The sequence below is a fragment of the Notothenia rossii genome (genome assembly GCF_949606895.1).
Source record: "Notothenia rossii genome assembly, chromosome: 2".
NCBI lineage: Eukaryota > Metazoa > Chordata > Actinopteri > Perciformes > Nototheniidae > Notothenia > Notothenia rossii.
This window is the reverse complement of record NC_136904.1, coordinates 96,411,912-96,427,786: the sequence shown is the minus strand read 5'-3', so window position 1 is coordinate 96,427,786 and position 15,875 is coordinate 96,411,912. Positions and strand designations below refer to the sequence as shown.

At 47.0% G+C, this 15,875-nt stretch overlaps 1 protein-coding gene across 11 annotated transcripts in view; it reads left to right on the top strand.

The window, feature by feature from the left end:
- ttn.1 (titin, tandem duplicate 1) overlaps positions 1–15,875 on the top strand; it is a 236,951-nt gene that overhangs the window by 130,546 nt on the left and 90,530 nt on the right. For all 11 annotated transcript variants that reach the window (XM_079667095.1, XM_079667103.1, XM_079667097.1 and 8 more), the window contains 13 exons: positions 293–411; positions 1,099–1,276; positions 1,520–1,804; positions 2,299–2,592; positions 9,304–9,603; positions 10,286–10,464; positions 10,703–10,832; positions 10,911–11,101; positions 11,997–12,426; positions 12,750–13,055; positions 14,592–14,773; positions 15,275–15,404; positions 15,509–15,660. In XM_079667095.1, coding sequence (XP_079523221.1) covers positions 293–411; positions 1,099–1,276; positions 1,520–1,804; positions 2,299–2,592; positions 9,304–9,603; positions 10,286–10,464; positions 10,703–10,832; positions 10,911–11,101; positions 11,997–12,426; positions 12,750–13,055; positions 14,592–14,773; positions 15,275–15,404; positions 15,509–15,660 — 2,876 coding nt within the window. The remainder of the gene's footprint in view (positions 1–292; positions 412–1,098; positions 1,277–1,519; positions 1,805–2,298; positions 2,593–9,303; positions 9,604–10,285; positions 10,465–10,702; positions 10,833–10,910; positions 11,102–11,996; positions 12,427–12,749; positions 13,056–14,591; positions 14,774–15,274; positions 15,405–15,508; positions 15,661–15,875) is intronic.

Below are 15,875 nucleotides of genomic sequence, written 5' to 3'. Positions count from 1 at the left end.
TGGTGGAGAGACAATGCACAGATTTATTTCATTGCAAGGTCTGATTATTTTATTGTTGACACTTTAAAATACTACTATCCTACTAAAATGCTGTAAAAATCAGATTTTAATATTTAATAAAGAAAAAAAAATTAAAGTAAAAAGAAATTCACATTTTTTTTCTTTATTTTTCAATTTCGCGATAAATATCGTACCGTGGACTTTTTATCGCGATATCATCGTACTGTGAGTTTTTAGTATCATTACATCCCCAAAAGATACAGTGATTTAACCCTGCCCCCCCCCCCAACAGTGACCCCCGGCCCCCCCACCCCCTGGATCGTGGACACTGGGAAGGACTCAGTGATCGTGGCCTGGAAGCCGCCCCTGTATAACGGAGGAGGGGACATCCTGGGATACCACCTGGAGAAGGTGGGCCTCACCGTCTTTATATCATGTGTTCCTGACGTCCCCAAACATCTGGAACAATCTGCTGAACACGCTGCAGCCACTCTGACTGCTTTAATGGAACGATTCATATCTCTAACCCTAACCCTCACACTGAACCCCAACTTTTATTCATGGTTTCTTCTTTTAATGTTTCTTTTATTATCTTTGCTTTTCAATTACGGTTTTTAAATGCCATGTAATGCACATGTATTTGTAAAGCACTCTGAATTGCCCAGTGTTGAAAGGTGCTTTATAAATAAACTTGCCTTTGTGTAGTGTATGTGATACACATTCATATATAGTGAGGCATGTATATCAGTATATAGTGAGGCATGTATATCAGTATACAGTGATGCATGTATATCAGTATATAGTGATGCATGTATATCAGTATATAGTGATGCATGTATATCAGTATATAGTGATGCATGTATATCAGTATATAGTGATACATGTATATCAGTATATAGTGATGCATGTATATCAGTATATAGTGATACATGTATATCAGTATATAGTGATACATGTATATCAGTATATAGTGAGGCATGTATATCAGTATATAGTGATGCATGTATATCAGTATATAGTGAGGCATGTATATCAGTATATATATATATATATATATATAATATAACCCCTGTGCCCCCCCCCCCCCCCCCCCCCTAGGTGCTGATGGGGGAGAAGGAGTGGAGCCGCTGCACAGAGTTCAGGTGTAAAGACCTCACCTTCAGCATCACTGGCCTCACTGAGGGCGCGGATTACTACATCAGAGTCATCGCAATCAACGACGCAGGACCAGGGGTCCCAGGGGTCACAGAGCCCGTCACTGTGAAGGAGCCCGAAGGTAAACACTGAGGGTCATTCAGGGGCTTCAAGGAGCTCTGCACCCCCACAATCATCCTGTCTGATCACTTCAATCCTTAAAGGAACATTTATTTTAATCACATGAAGACCAAAAACCTTCTGGAAATAAACGAGTGTCCATAGTATATGTTTTGTTCATTCTTGATGCGGTGCAGTTTTCATTAGCGTAAACTACATGAAGATCCCAGCTGATGTTCTTTCTGTCCTCCCATGTGTCCCTCAGAGACCCCCGCGGTGTCCCTTGACGCCTCGGTGAGGAGCGGAGTGATCCTGCGTGCCGGCGAGGCGCTGCGTCTGCCGGCACTGGTGAGCGGCCGCCCGCAGCCCGAGGTGAAGTGGAGCAAAGACGAGAAGGACCTGGAGGCTGAGCGCATGCTGGTGGAGACGCAGGGCCGCAACACAACGCTCTGCATCAAGAAGGCCGTCCGGGCCGACACCGGGCTGTTCAGAGTCACCGGTACCAACAGCAGCGGCACCAAGAGCGCAGAGTGCCGGGTCGACGTCATGGGTCAGTGGACACTAATATTAACTCAGGTCGCATTCACACCTAAAAGACAAGGCATTGCACATTAGAGAGGAGCCTGGGACTTTAGTTTTTCACTGCCATATCTACACTGTAGCTGCTGTGCACATGATGATAGAGCCTTGAAACTTGAATTTTGAAAAGTGGAAACTAACGTGAGGTTTATATATGAAGTGAAAGTGAAAGTCAACTTTATTGTCAATCTTTGTGTGTACAGACAGAGAGATCGGAATACCGTTTCCCACAATCCCTAATACAAATATGTATATATCTCTATTTTTACACACAATCAACAGACACATGTGTACATATGCACACACAATCAATATATACAAAATAACAGTCACTTCAATAACTTTGAGAAATGTGCATTAGTGCCTGACTGTCCATAGCAGCGTAAAAAGTGCCTGGTGCTGGATTTGAGTGTCTTTGTGAGTGTGGCGTGTTAAATATATATTATATGTCTCGTGTCCCTGCAGACGTCCCGGGCCCCGTGGTGGACCTGAAGACAGTCCAGGTCACGAAGAAGAACATTACTCTGACCTGGAGCGACCCGCTGGATAACGGCGGCAGCGACGTGCTCGGATACGAGGTTCTGAGGAAGGACGCCAAGATGAAGCTGTTCCGCCAGCCGATGGAGACGGCCTCCTGCAAGTGTGACATCACGGGCCTGCTGGCTGGCGAGGAGTACGACTTCAGGGTCATCGCCAGGAACAAGTTCGGAGACGGCACCCCCGCTGACCTGGGGCCCATCCTGGCTGTAGACCCCAAAGGTAACGTCTGCTAAAATGCTAAATAGCCTTAAGTTAGACGCCCACTGCTAACATGCTAACTAGCCTTAAGTTAGACGCCCACTGCTAACATGCTAACTAGCCTTAAGTTAGACGCCCACTGCTAACATGCTAAATAGCCTTAAGTTAGACGCCCACTGCTAACATGCTAACTAGCCTTAAGTTAGACGCCCACTGCTAACATGCTAACTAGCCTTAAGTTAGACGCCCACTGCTAACATGCTAAATAGCCTTAATTTAGACGCCCACTGCTAACATGCTAACTAGCCTTAAGTTAGACGCCCACTGCTAACATGCTAAATAGCCTTAAGTTAGACGCCCACTGCTAACATGCTAACTAGCCTTAAGTTAGACGCCCACTGCTAAAATGCTAAATAGCCTTAAGTTAGACGCCCACTGCTAACATGCTAACTAGCCTTAAGTTAGACGCCCACTGCTAACATGCTAAATAGCCTTAAGTTAGACGCCCACTGCTAACATGCTAACTAGCCTTAAGTTAGACGCCCACTGCTAACATGCTAAATAGCCTTAAGTTAGACGCCCACTGCTAACATGCTAAATAGCCTTAAGTTAGACGCCCACTGCTAACATGCTAACTAGCCTTAAGTTAGACGCCCATTGCTAACATGCTAACTAGCCTTAAGTTGGACGCCCACTGCTAAAATAATAAATAGCCTTAAGTTAGACGCCCACTGCTAACATGCTAAATAGCCTTAAGTTAGACGCCCACTGCTAACATGCTAAATAGCCTTAAGTTAGACGCCCATTGCTAACATGCTAAATAGCCTTAAGTTAGACGCCCACTGCTAACATGCTAACTAGCCTTAAGTTAGACGCCCATTGCTAACATGCTAACTAGCCTTAAGTTGGACGCCCACTGCTAACATGCTAACTAGCCTTAAGTTAGACGCCCACTGCTAAAATAATAAATAGCCTTAAGTTAGACGCCCACTGCTAACATGCTAACTAGCCTTAAGTTAGACGCCCACTGCTAACATGCTAAATAGCCTTAAGTTAGACGCCCACTGCTAACATGCTAACTAGCCTTAAGTTAGACGCCCATTGCTAACATGCTAACTAGCCTTAAGTTGGACGCCCACTGCTAACATGCTAACTAGCCTTAAGTTAGACGCCCACTGCTAAAATAATAAATAGCCTTAAGTTAGACGCCCACTGCTAACATGCTAAATAGCCTTAAGTTAGACGCCCACTGCTAACATGCTAAATAGCCTTAAGTTAGACGCCCATTGCTAACATGCTAAATAGCCTTAAGTTAGACGCCCACTGCTAACATGCTAAATATTCTTAAGTTAGACGCCCACTGCTAACATGCTAAATAGCCTTAAGTTAGACGCCCACTGCTAACATGCTAAATAGCCTTAAGTTAGACGCCCATTGCTAACATGCTAACTAGCCTTAAGTTAGACGCCCACTGCTAAAATGCTAAATATTCTTAAGTTAGACGCCCACTGCTAACATGCTAACTAGCCTTAAGTTAGACCCCCACTGCTAACATGCAAACTAGCCTTAAGTTAGACGCCCACTGCTAACATGCTAACTAGCCTTAAGTTAGACGCCCATTGCTAACATGCTAAATAGCCTTAAGTTCGACGCCCACTGCTAACATGCTAACTAGCCTTAAGTTAGACGCCCACTGCTAAAATGCTAAATAGGCTTAAGTTAGACGCCCACTGCTAACATGCTAACTAGCCTTAAGTTAGACGCCTGCTGCTAACATGCTAACTAGCCTTAAGTTAGACGCCCACTGCTAAAATGCTAAATAGCCTTAAGTTAGACGCCCACTGCTAACATGCTAAATAGCCTTAAGTTAGACGCCCACTGCTAACATGCTAAATAGCCTTAAGTTAGACGCCCACTGCTAACATGCTAACTAGCCTTAAGTTAGACGCCCACTGCTAACATGCTAACTAGCCTTAAGTTAGACGCCCACTGCTAACATGCTAACTAGCCTTAAGTTAGACGCCCACTGCTAACATGCTAACTAGCCTTAAGTTAGACGCCCACTGCTAAAATGCTAAATAGCCTTAAGTTAGACGCCCACTGCTAACGTGCTAAATAGCCTTAAGTTAGACGCCCACTGCTAACATGCTAAATAGCCTTAAGTTAGACGCCCACTGCTAACATGCTAAATAGCCTTAAGTTAGACGCCCACTGCTAAAATGCTAAATAGCCTTAAGTTAGACGCCCACTGCTAACATGCTAAATAGCCTTAAGTTAGACGCCCACTGCTAAAATGCTAAATAGCCTTAAGTTAGACGCCCACTGCTAAAATGCTAACTAGCCTTAAGTTAGACGCCCATTGCTAACATGCTAAATAGCCTTAAGTTAGACGCCCACTGCTAACATGCTAACTAGCCTTAAGTTAGACGCCCACTGCTAAAATGCTAAATAGCCTTAAGTTCGACGCCCACTGCTAACATGCTAAATAGCCTTAAGTTAGAAGCCCACTGCTAACATGCTAACTAGCCTTAAGTTAGACGCCCACTGCTAAAATGCTAAATAGCCTTAAGTTAGACGCCCACTGCTAAAATGCTAACTAGCCTTAAGTTAGACGCCCACTGATAACATGCTAAATAGCCTTAAGTTAGACGCCCACTGCTAAAATGCTAAATAGCCTTAAGTTAGACGCCCACTGCTAACATGCTAACTAGCCTTAAGTTAGACGCCCACTGCTAACATGCTAAATAGCCTTAAGTTAGACGCCCATTGCTAACATGCTAAATAGCCTTAAGTTAGACGCCCACTGCTAACATGCTAACTAGCCTTAAGTTAGACGCCCACTGCTAACATGCTAAATAGCCTTAAGTTAGACGCCCACTGCTAACATGCTAACTAGCCTTCAGTTAGACGCCCATTGCTAACATGCTAAATAGCCTTAAGTTAGACGCCCATTGCTAACATGCTAAATAGCCTTAAGTTAGACGCCCACTGCTAACATGCTAACTAGCCTTAAGTTAGACGCCCACTGCTAACATGCTAAATAGCCTTAAGTTAGACGCCCACTGCTAACATGCTAAATAGCCTTAAGTTAGACGCCCACTGCTAAAATGCTAACTAGCCTTAAGTTAGACGCCCACTGCTAACATGCTAACTAGCCTTAAGTTAGACGCCCACTGCTAACATGCTAACTAGCCTTAAGTTAGACGCCCACTGCTAAAATGCTAACTAGCCTTAAGTTAGACGCCCGCTGCTAACATGCTAAATATCCTTAAGTTAGACGCCCACTGCTAAAATGCTAAATAGCCTTAAGTTAGACGCCCGCTGCTAAAATGCTAACTAGCCTTAAGTTAGACGCCCACTGCTAACATGCTAAATAGCCTTAAGTTAGACGCCCACTGCTAAAATGCTAACTAGCCTTAAGTTAGACGCCCACTGCTAACATGCTAACTAGCCTTAAGTTAGACGCCCACTGCTAACATGCTAAATAGCCTTAAGTTAGACGCCCACTGCTAACATGCTAACTAGCCTTAAGTTAGACGCCCACTGCTAACATGCTAACTAGCCTTAAGTTAGACGCCCACTGCTAAAATGCTAACTAGCCTTAAGTTAGACGCCCGCTGCTAACATGCTAAATATCCTTAAGTTAGACGCCCACTGCTAAAATGCTAACCAGCCTTAAGTTAGACGCCCACTGCTAAAATGCTAACTAGCCTTAAGTTAGACGCCCGCTGCTAAAATGCTAACTAGCCTTAAGTTAGACGCCCACTGCTAACATGCTAAATAGCCTTAAGTTAGACGCCCACTGCTAACATGCTAAATAGCCTTAAGTTAGACGCCCACTGCTAAAATGCTAACTAGCCTTAAGTTAGACGCCCACTGCTAAAATGCTAACTAGCCTTAAGTTAGACGCCCGCTGCTAACATGCTAAATATCCTTAAGTTAGACGCCCACTGCTAAAATGCTAACCAGCCTTAAGTTAGACGCCCACTGCTAACATGCTAAATAGCCTTAAGTTAGACGCCCATTGCTAACATGCTAACTAGCCTTAAGTTAGACGCCCGCTGCTAAAATGCTAACTAGCCTTAAGTTAGACGCCCGCTGCTAAAATGCTAACTAGCCTTAAGTTAGACGCCCACTGCTAAAATGCTAAATAGCCTTAAGTTAGACGCCCACTGCTAAAATGCTAACTAGCCTTAAGTTAGACGCCCGCTGCTAAAATGCTAACTAGCCTTAAGTTAGACGCCCACTGCTAACATGCTAAATAGCCTTAAGTTAGACACCCACTGCTAACATGCTAACTAGCCTTAAGTTAGACGCCCACTGCTAAAATGCTAACTAGCCTTAAGTTAGACGCCCACTGCTAACATGCTAACTAGCCTTAAGTTAGACGCCCACTGCTAACATGCTAACTAGCCTTAAGTTAGACGCCCACTGCTAAAATGCTAACCAGCCTTAAGCTAGACGCCCACTGCTAAAATGCTAACTAGCCTTAAGTTAGACGCCCGCTGCTAAAATGCTAACTAGCCTTAAGTTAGACGCCCACTGCTAACATGCTAACTAGCCTTAAGTTAGACGCCCACTGCTAAAATGCTAACCAGCCTTAAGTTAGACGCCCACTGCTAAAATGCTAAATAGCCTTAAGTTAGACGCCCGCTGCTAAAATGCTAACTAGCCTTAAGTTAGACGCCCACTGCTAACATGCTAAATAGCCTTAAGTTAGACGCCCACTGCTAAAATGCTAACTAGCCTTAAGTTAGACGCCCACTGCTAACATGCTAACTAGCCTTAAGTTAGACGCCCACTGCTAAAATGCTAACTAGCCTTAAGTTAGACGCCCACTGCTAAAATGCTAACCAGCCTTAAGCTAGACGCCCACTGCTAACATGCTAACTAGCCTTAAGTTAGACGCCCATTGCTAACATGCTAACTAGCCTTAAGTTAGACGCCCGCTGCTAAAATGCTAACTAGCCTTAAGTTAGACGCCCACTGCTAAAATGCTAAATAGCCTTAAGTTAGACGCCCACTGCTAAAATGCTAACTAGCCTTAAGTTAGACGCCCGCTGCTAAAATGCTAACTAGCCTTAAGTTAGACGCCCACTGCTAACATGCTAAATAGCCTTAAGTTAGACACCCACTGCTAACATGCTAACTAGCCTTAAGTTAGACGCCCACTGCTAAAATGCTAACTAGCCTTAAGTTAGACGCCCACTGCTAACATGCTAACTAGCCTTAAGTTAGACGCCCACTGCTAACATGCTAACTAGCCTTAAGTTAGACGCCCACTGCTAAAATGCTAACCAGCCTTAAGCTAGACGCCCACTGCTAAAATGCTAACTAGCCTTAAGTTAGACGCCCGCTGCTAAAATGCTAACTAGCCTTAAGTTAGACGCCCACTGCTAACATGCTAACTAGCCTTAAGTTAGACGCCCACTGCTAAAATGCTAACCAGCCTTAAGTTAGACGCCCACTGCTAAAATGCTAAATAGCCTTAAGTTAGACGCCCGCTGCTAAAATGCTAACTAGCCTTAAGTTAGACGCCCACTGCTAACATGCTAAATAGCCTTAAGTTAGACGCCCACTGCTAAAATGCTAACTAGCCTTAAGTTAGACGCCCACTGCTAACATGCTAACTAGCCTTAAGTTAGACGCCCACTGCTAAAATGCTAACTAGCCTTAAGTTAGACGCCCACTGCTAACATGCTAACTAGCCTTAAGTTAGACGCCCACTGCTAAAATGCTAACTAGCCTTAAGTTAGACGCCCGCTGCTAAAATGCTAACTAGCCTTAAGTTAGACGCCCACTGCTAACATGCTAAATAGCCTTAAGTTAGACACCCACTGCTAACATGCTAACTAGCCTTAAGTTAGACGCCCACTGCTAAAATGCTAACTAGCCTTAAGTTAGACGCCCACTGCTAACATGCTAACTAGCCTTAAGTTAGACGCCCACTGCTAACATGCTAACTAGCCTTAAGTTAGACGCCCACTGCTAAAATGCTAACCAGCCTTAAGCTAGACGCCCACTGCTAAAATGCTAACTAGCCTTAAGTTAGACGCCCGCTGCTAAAATGCTAACTAGCCTTAAGTTAGACGCCCACTGCTAACATGCTAACTAGCCTTAAGTTAGACGCCCACTGCTAAAATGCTAACCAGCCTTAAGCTAGACGCCCACTGCTAAAATGCTAACTAGCCTTAAGTTAGACGCCCGCTGCTAAAATGCTAACTAGCCTTAAGTTAGACGCCCACTGCTAACATGCTAACTAGCCTTAAGTTAGACGCCCACTGCTAAAATGCTAACCAGCCTTAAGTTAGACGCCCACTGCTAAAATGCTAAATAGCCTTAAGTTAGACGCCCGCTGCTAAAATGCTAACTAGCCTTAAGTTAGACGCCCACTGCTAACATGCTAAATAGCCTTAAGTTAGACGCCCACTGCTAAAATGCTAACTAGCCTTAAGTTAGACGCCCACTGCTAACATGCTAACTAGCCTTAAGTTAGACGCCCACTGCTAAAATGCTAACTAGCCTTAAGTTAGACGCCCACTGCTAAAATGCTAACCAGCCTTAAGCTAGACGCCCACTGCTAACATAATGTACAGCAATGATTTTGATATGATGATAATATGCTGCGGGGGCCTCGGCCCGGAGCAGCTGCGCTATGATAAAAGATTATTACATGTTGTTGTTGTTGTTGTTGTTGTTTTGATGCTAATTGGTGATGATGTGTATCATTAGGCTTGCCCACGGCCCCGGAGAAGTTCCACTACACGGACCGTGGGAAGAGCTCCATCTCTCTGGCCTGGGAGGTGCCCCGCTCTGACGGAGGCAGCCCCATTCTGGGCTACGTTCTGGAGAAGATGCGCTCCGACGCCTCAGAGTTCGAGCCGGCCAGCAGGAAGATGTTCCCTGAGTGCTGTGGCACGCTGGAGAACCTCTCGGAGAACATGGAGTACGAGTTCAGGGTCCATGCCGTCACCGAGGTGGGAGACGGAGACAACTGCAAGCCAATCAGTGTCCGGATCCAAGACGACGAGAGTAAACACACCTTTTATTTTTAGGAATATTATTTATAAATATTAGTAATATTAGTACCGAATCACAGAAGAACATCCCGGACAATGAGAGTAAACACAACTTTTATTATTTATAGTTATTAGGAATATTTGTACTGAATGACAGCACCAGGGTTTTGGACAAAATGACGAGCACCATTTTTATAATCAATGTTAGTATTGTATATTACAGTTAATATAAAGATAGGATGGATACAACTCTTGTGCAGCTTCAACATTCAAGAAAGTTCCATGAGGAGGTTTTATTTAAAGTACATGTCCTCAGGGTGCAGCTGTCCTCAGGGTGCACCTGTCCTCAGGGTGCAGCTGTCCTCAGGGTGCACCTGTCCTCAGGGTGCATCTTTCCTCAGGGTGCAGCTGTCCTCAGGGTGCACCTGTCCTCAGGGTGCAGCTGTCCTCAGGGTGCACCTGTCCTCAGGGTGCAGCTGTCCTCAGGGTGCACCTGTCCTCAGGGTGCAGCTGTCCTCAGGGTGCACCTGTCCTCAGGGTGCACCTGTCCTCAGGGTGCAGCTGTCCTCAGGGTGCAGCTGTCCTCAGGGTGCAGCTGTCCTCAGGGTGCAGCTGTCCTCAGGGTGCAGCTGTCCTCAGAGGACCTTGTTTCAGTGAGAGGAGACGTTTGACAGTTTTCCTCTCTGTGTGTTCAGTTGCTCCGGCGATCACCATCCTGAAGTTCTTCAAGAATAACTGCATCAGCGTGAAGAAGGGCTCTTCCATCGATGTGCCGGCGGAGGTGCGGGGGCTGCCCCTGCCCACACTGCGCTGGACCAAGGACGGAGAGGAGCTGCTGCCGCTGGAGGACAAGCTGAGCCTGGAGACCGAGGAGGTACGAGACCTGATCTCCGGGTGCATTTATCTAATTCAAGATTGAAGGCTTTTAGTGTCATGTGTGCATACCTAACGTCTGATGTCACAGGCTCCTCCAACACAGCAACACAATAACACTGATCAAATAGAATAGAAGTAGTGCTATTTTTATTCATATATAAATAAATACATTTAACAATGAATATGGAAAATAAGTACATACATAGATATCTCACCCCATGTTCTCTGGTCTCCAGGTGACCCGGACCACCCTCCGGACGAAGATCTCCCTCCCAGGAACCACCAGGCAGGACACGGGCAGCTACAAGCTGCAGGCGGAGAACTGCTGGGGCAGCGCGGAGCACACCGTCCGGGTGGAGATACTGGGTGAGGAACCAGACCTCCTCAAACCTCTTCCCTCCTCTCCAACCTGATGTTTTATTAAACGTGTCTCTGTGCCCTCAGACCGGCCTCTTCCTCCCAGGAACATAGTGGTGTCGGACATCAAGGCGGAGTCCTGCTACCTGACCTGGGACGCGCCCAAGGATAACGGAGGCAGCGAGATCACCAACTACATCCTGGAGAGAAGAGACGCCAGCAAGAAGAAGTCCGACTTCGAGCTGGTCACCGTGCACCTGATCGACCGCAGATACGGGGTGAGACTTCAGGAGAGGGTTAAACACTCATGAGATATATTAAATACAGGTTAGATTTCACACAACGTAATGCAGTGAGCATCCAACCAGCAGTGAAGAAGAACCATATATAATACAAGAATATACATAGTACAGATATGTGTAAAGTATATACAGTATATATGGAAGTAAACCGTAGTGCTGGAAACACCATGGAGCAGGTAGACTGGTATATATAATATTTATATGTGGTTATACGATACGATATACTTTATTGTCCCGGTAAGGACATTTGCTCTGGAATCCGTCCTGCGGTTCGCATACATGTACATATACAAACATAATAAACATTCAAATACATGCACATATCCTCACTCATACACCGTTTGCACAAACATAGACGCACATACTGACAGTAGCCCTGACGAGTACCAGTTCAGGATCGCAGCCTTCGACGCTGCCGGGGTCGGGCCCACTGCGAGCCCACAGAGTGCAAGCTGCACACAGAACAGACCTGAGTGTCCTCTTCCACTCTGAGAGTAACATGATAACTAAGGTATCCCAACTGTAGCTGTGAACATGACAGCATGTATGGTTACCTAGAAGAGCATCAGGACTGTTTTACAGACAATGGCGACCTATTGCACAACCCTCATGGCCAACATTTAAAAGTGTATAACATTACATGTGAGTGTCGAGAAGCTTAACGGACAGAAGGAGGGATGAGTGCAGGAAATAGCGGTTCAGCTCTTGGGAACCCTGATTCTTCTACCAGAAGCTAGGGGCTGGAATTCTGGGTGGAATTTGTGGGGGGGATCAGACAGAATTTGTTGTGCCTGTGCCGGGCTGCTCATACATGTTTTGAGTTATGGAGATCTTAATAAATGTATAACCTGTGACTGTGTTTCCCCCCCAGGTGCACAAGCTGAACGTGAACGGGCAGTACCAGTTCCGCCTCAAAGCGGAGAACAAGTACGGCGTGAGCGACGGCTGCGACTCGGAGAAGGTTGAGCTGAGGGACCCCTTCGGCCTGCCCGGACCCCCGCGCAACCCCAAGATCCTGCGGGCCACGGCCACCACCATGACTGTGACCTGGGAGCCCCCCCTGGACAACGGGGGCTCCAGCATCCAGGGCTACTGGCTGGAGAAGAGGGAGCGCGGGGCCGTGTACTGGGGCCGCGTCAACAGGGCGCCGGTTACCAAGCCCTCGGTGAAGGGCCTGCAGTACACCGTGCTGAAGCTCATCGAGGGGTCCGTGTACCAGTTCAGGATCGCAGCCTGCAACGCTGCCGGGGTCGGGCCCCACTGCGAGCCCACCGAGTGCAAGCTGGCCATGGAACCCTGCAGTGAGTACCTCAACCCTCATGAAGCAGCCTCTTGATCTCATAGGAGGGGAGCATGTAACAACCATATAGACACATGCATTTCCAAGCATTTGGTCTACCTTCGCTGTAAATGTATTATCTCTTCTATTCACACATGGCATCTATTGCAGTCCGTCCTGGAGAGGGACCCTCCTCGAGGTTTATATCAATAACTGGGGGGTTTCTCCCATTCAAATGTCAGACTTGATCTGACCATTAAAGTATTATCGTATCGTATTGTTTCGTATACATAAACATTGATTGATTGATTGATTGATTGATTGATAACCCTGCTTCCCCCTCAGACCCCCCCAGCCCCCCTGGCTCCCCCGAGGTTAAAGACAAGACGAAGAGCAGCGTGACTCTGAGTTGGATCCCCCCCGACAGAGACGGAGGCAGCCCCATCAAGGGCTACATCATCGAGGTGCACGAAGAGGGCTCTCCTGATTGGAGGAGGGTCAACCCCGCCGATAAGCTCCACCCCCTGACGGAGATCACCGTCCCCGACCTGAAGGAGGGCAAGAAGTGCCGCTTCAGGATCTACGCCGTCAACGCCGCCGGCAACTCTGATCCCGCCAAGACCGGAGACGTGCTGGTGCAGGACATCCTGAGTAAGTCTGGACTGGGTCCGATCAGAACTATGGTCTATTGCCGGGTCAGAACCAGAACTCTGGTCTGTAGCCGGCTAAGAACCAGAACTATAGTCTGGAAGAGGGTCAGAACCAGAACTCTGGTCTATAGCCGGGTCAGAGTCAGAACTCAAGACTATAGCCGGGTCAGAACCAGAACTCAAGTCAGGAGCCGGGTCAGAGTCAGAACTCAAGTTTGGAGCCGGTTCAGAACCAGAACTCAAGTCTATAGCCGGGTCAGAGTCAGAACTCTGGTCTATTGCTGGGTCAGAACCAGAACTCAAGTCTGGAGCCGGGTCAGAGTCAGAACTAAAGTCTATAGCCGGGTCAGAGTCAGAACTCAAGTTTGGAGCCGGTTCAGAACCAGAACTCAAGTCTATAGCCGGGTCAGAGTCAGAACTCAAGTCTGGAGCCGGTTCAGAACCAGAACTCAAGTCTATAGCCGGGTCAGAGTCAGAACTCTGGTCTATAGCCGGGTCAGAACCAGAACTCAAGTCTGGAGCCGGGTCAGAGTCAGAACTCAAGTCTATAGCCGGGTCAGAGTCAGAACTCAAGTCTGGAGCCGGGTCAGAGTCAGAATACCTTCATTGGTCCCACAGAGGTGACACCTACATTAGGCGCTTTCACACCGGAGTACCTTTCCTTTCCCAGGAATAGTTCCGATAGTTCCTGGGATTTTGCGTTCATACCAAAATGATCTGGAAGTAGAACTTTTTGTTGCTAACCTTTTCACCCCTTTTCAGTCCCTGCTAGAGAGCAGGGACTTTCCTGGGAGAAAAAGGTTCCAATTTCTATTGACTGGGCGGATTGCAAACCACGCACCGTAAAAGTCTTTTTTTGTGAAGCCGCCATTTTATTTGCTCGCATTAGTATTAGCATTATTAGCATTATTAGCATTAGCCCAGCGCACCAACGCAGAGAGACTAATTTATGGCAATACAAAAGGAAAAATGGGAGCGGTGGAGATGAGGAGGTGTCTGCGTTCTGGCGATTTCCTCGGAAGGCTTCAGTAGAAGCTGCTGGGAGTCCCAGCAGCTTCTACTGAAGCCAGTCCCCAACTCCGGGGACTTGCGGCCGGGGACTCAGGGTGGCAGTATACGCCCTGAAGTGGTTTGCGGCCTGCCAGTAAACCCAAAGCAGCAGCAGCAGAAGAAGAAGTGACGTCAGCGGCTCCCAAAGGGACTTATTCCGGTGTGAACGCGATTTACTAGATAGTTCCAGGAAATAAAAGTTCCGGGAACTCTTCCTGGGAAAAGTACTTGGTGTGAAAGCGCCTATTGTTACAGCAAAGTGAAGAGCCAAAAATTGCAAACATTATTTAATCCGAATCAGAAACGGGTTTATTGCCAGATAGGTTCACACATACGAGGAATTTGACTTGATGTCGTGGTGCATACATAAAGTATGAATATATACAAATCTACATGCTGAGCAGGAGCAGCTCTCACACAGAAGTATTGATATATATATATATTGAATAAGATGATCAGGTCTAAACCGCGTTGTTTGTCCCTGCAGTCGAGCCGGCGATGACTCTGAATGTGAATGCTCACGATCTGCTGACCTGCAGAGCGGGAACCCCCCTGCAGATCCCCGTCTCCTTCAGCGGACGCCCCACCCCCAAACTCACCTGGACCTTCGACGGCCCCGCGGAGAGTGAGAAGAAGAACGACCTGCACACGCTGCCCATCGACTCCGAGGTGAGGAGCGCTCATACAGAACAGAACTGTGATGTTGTTTGAATGTTAATTGTTGTTAAAATCCTGAATGTCCTCTTCCAATATGAGAGCAACTTGATAACAAAGGTATCCCAGCTGTAGTTGAGTACGTAACAGGATGTGTGATTACCTAGTAGAGCATCAGGACTGTTTGAGGCATATGATAGCTATGTGATTAACATGATGATTCAGCCTCTATGGAGAGAGACATATGACAAGCATGATCATTTCTGACGTGGAGCTGATCTGAAGTAAACATTGAATACTGCTTTCTATTCCTCCATCTTGTGACTGTGGAACTCCCTCTCTTGGATATCAGCATGTGAAGGACACTGTTCAGGAACTAGTTGATGCTCTGTATGTGATGACTCCTTCCATTCTGGAGAGGATCACAGATACATGGATCCTGAGATTCAAGCTCAAGCTGGGGACCAGGGAGATTTTTCTAACATTAATGAATAACGTGCCTGTGCTTCCTGTCAGATCCAAATGACAGACACCAGCTCGGTGGTCCTGATCCCGGAGAGCAAGCTGAACCACAGCGGGCGCTTCATCATCAACGCAGAGAACGCCGCCGGACACAAGCTGCTCAAAGTGCGCGTCACCGTGCTCGGTACGTGAACACCCGGACAGCATCTCTATAACCTGACGGTGATGTGTTGAGGATGATAAGGTTGTGATGTTGTGAATACTAATTAACCCCTGGTGTCTCTACAGACCTGCCCGGGGCCCCCAGAGACCTGAAGGTGAGCGACGTGACTCGAGGCACCTGTAGATTCACCTGGAAAGCTCCAGAGAGCGATGGAGGAGAGAGGGTGAAGAGCTACTTCATCGAGAAGAAGGCGGTCAACGGGAAGGCCTGGACCAAGGTACCTGACACCTGACCCTGCAGGGAAACAGGAAACTGATCCACCAGACAGACAGGAAACTGACCCCTAATCAACAGGAAACTGACCCCTAATCCAAATAAACTGACCCCTAATCCACAGGAAACTGACCCCTAATCCAAGTAAACTGACCCCTAATCCAAAGAAACTGACCCCTAATCCACAGGAAACGGACCCCTAATCCAAGTAAACTGACC